The 242-nt window shown below is 51.2% G+C and overlaps 1 protein-coding gene across 1 annotated transcript; it reads left to right on the top strand.

Annotated features, from left to right (window-relative positions):
* On the top strand, window positions 1–224 carry CSUI_008415 (uncharacterized protein; the record flags this gene model as incomplete). The annotated part of the gene is made up of 1 exon (XM_068068548.1): window positions 1–224. A coding segment is annotated over one exon (222 nt), but the record flags the coding sequence as incomplete, so codon positions are not given.
* Window positions 225–242: the final 18 nt, after the last annotated feature.

Raw genomic sequence — 242 nt, forward strand, 5'->3', positions numbered from 1 at the left:
ACTCTTTGGAGAAGGGGATGAGGGACCGAATGCGAAGCTTCCTGAGCTCCCTTGTTTTCGATTGCAAAGACGTCGAGATGACAAAGAGAATCTTACGAAAATAAATGTCTCCAGTGACGAATCTCCCCGTCCTCGTCATCTGGCGTCATATGGAGAGAAAGAGGAGACAGGTGCTAGTGTAGAAAGAGCCGATCCTTCCACCTCTGGAGGCGTCGGTAGTGGTCGGGGTGATGACGCAGATG

The sequence above is a fragment of the Cystoisospora suis genome, assembly GCF_002600585.1.
Source record: "Cystoisospora suis strain Wien I chromosome Unknown contig_4712, whole genome shotgun sequence".
Taxonomy (NCBI): Eukaryota; Apicomplexa; class Conoidasida; order Eucoccidiorida; family Sarcocystidae; genus Cystoisospora; species Cystoisospora suis.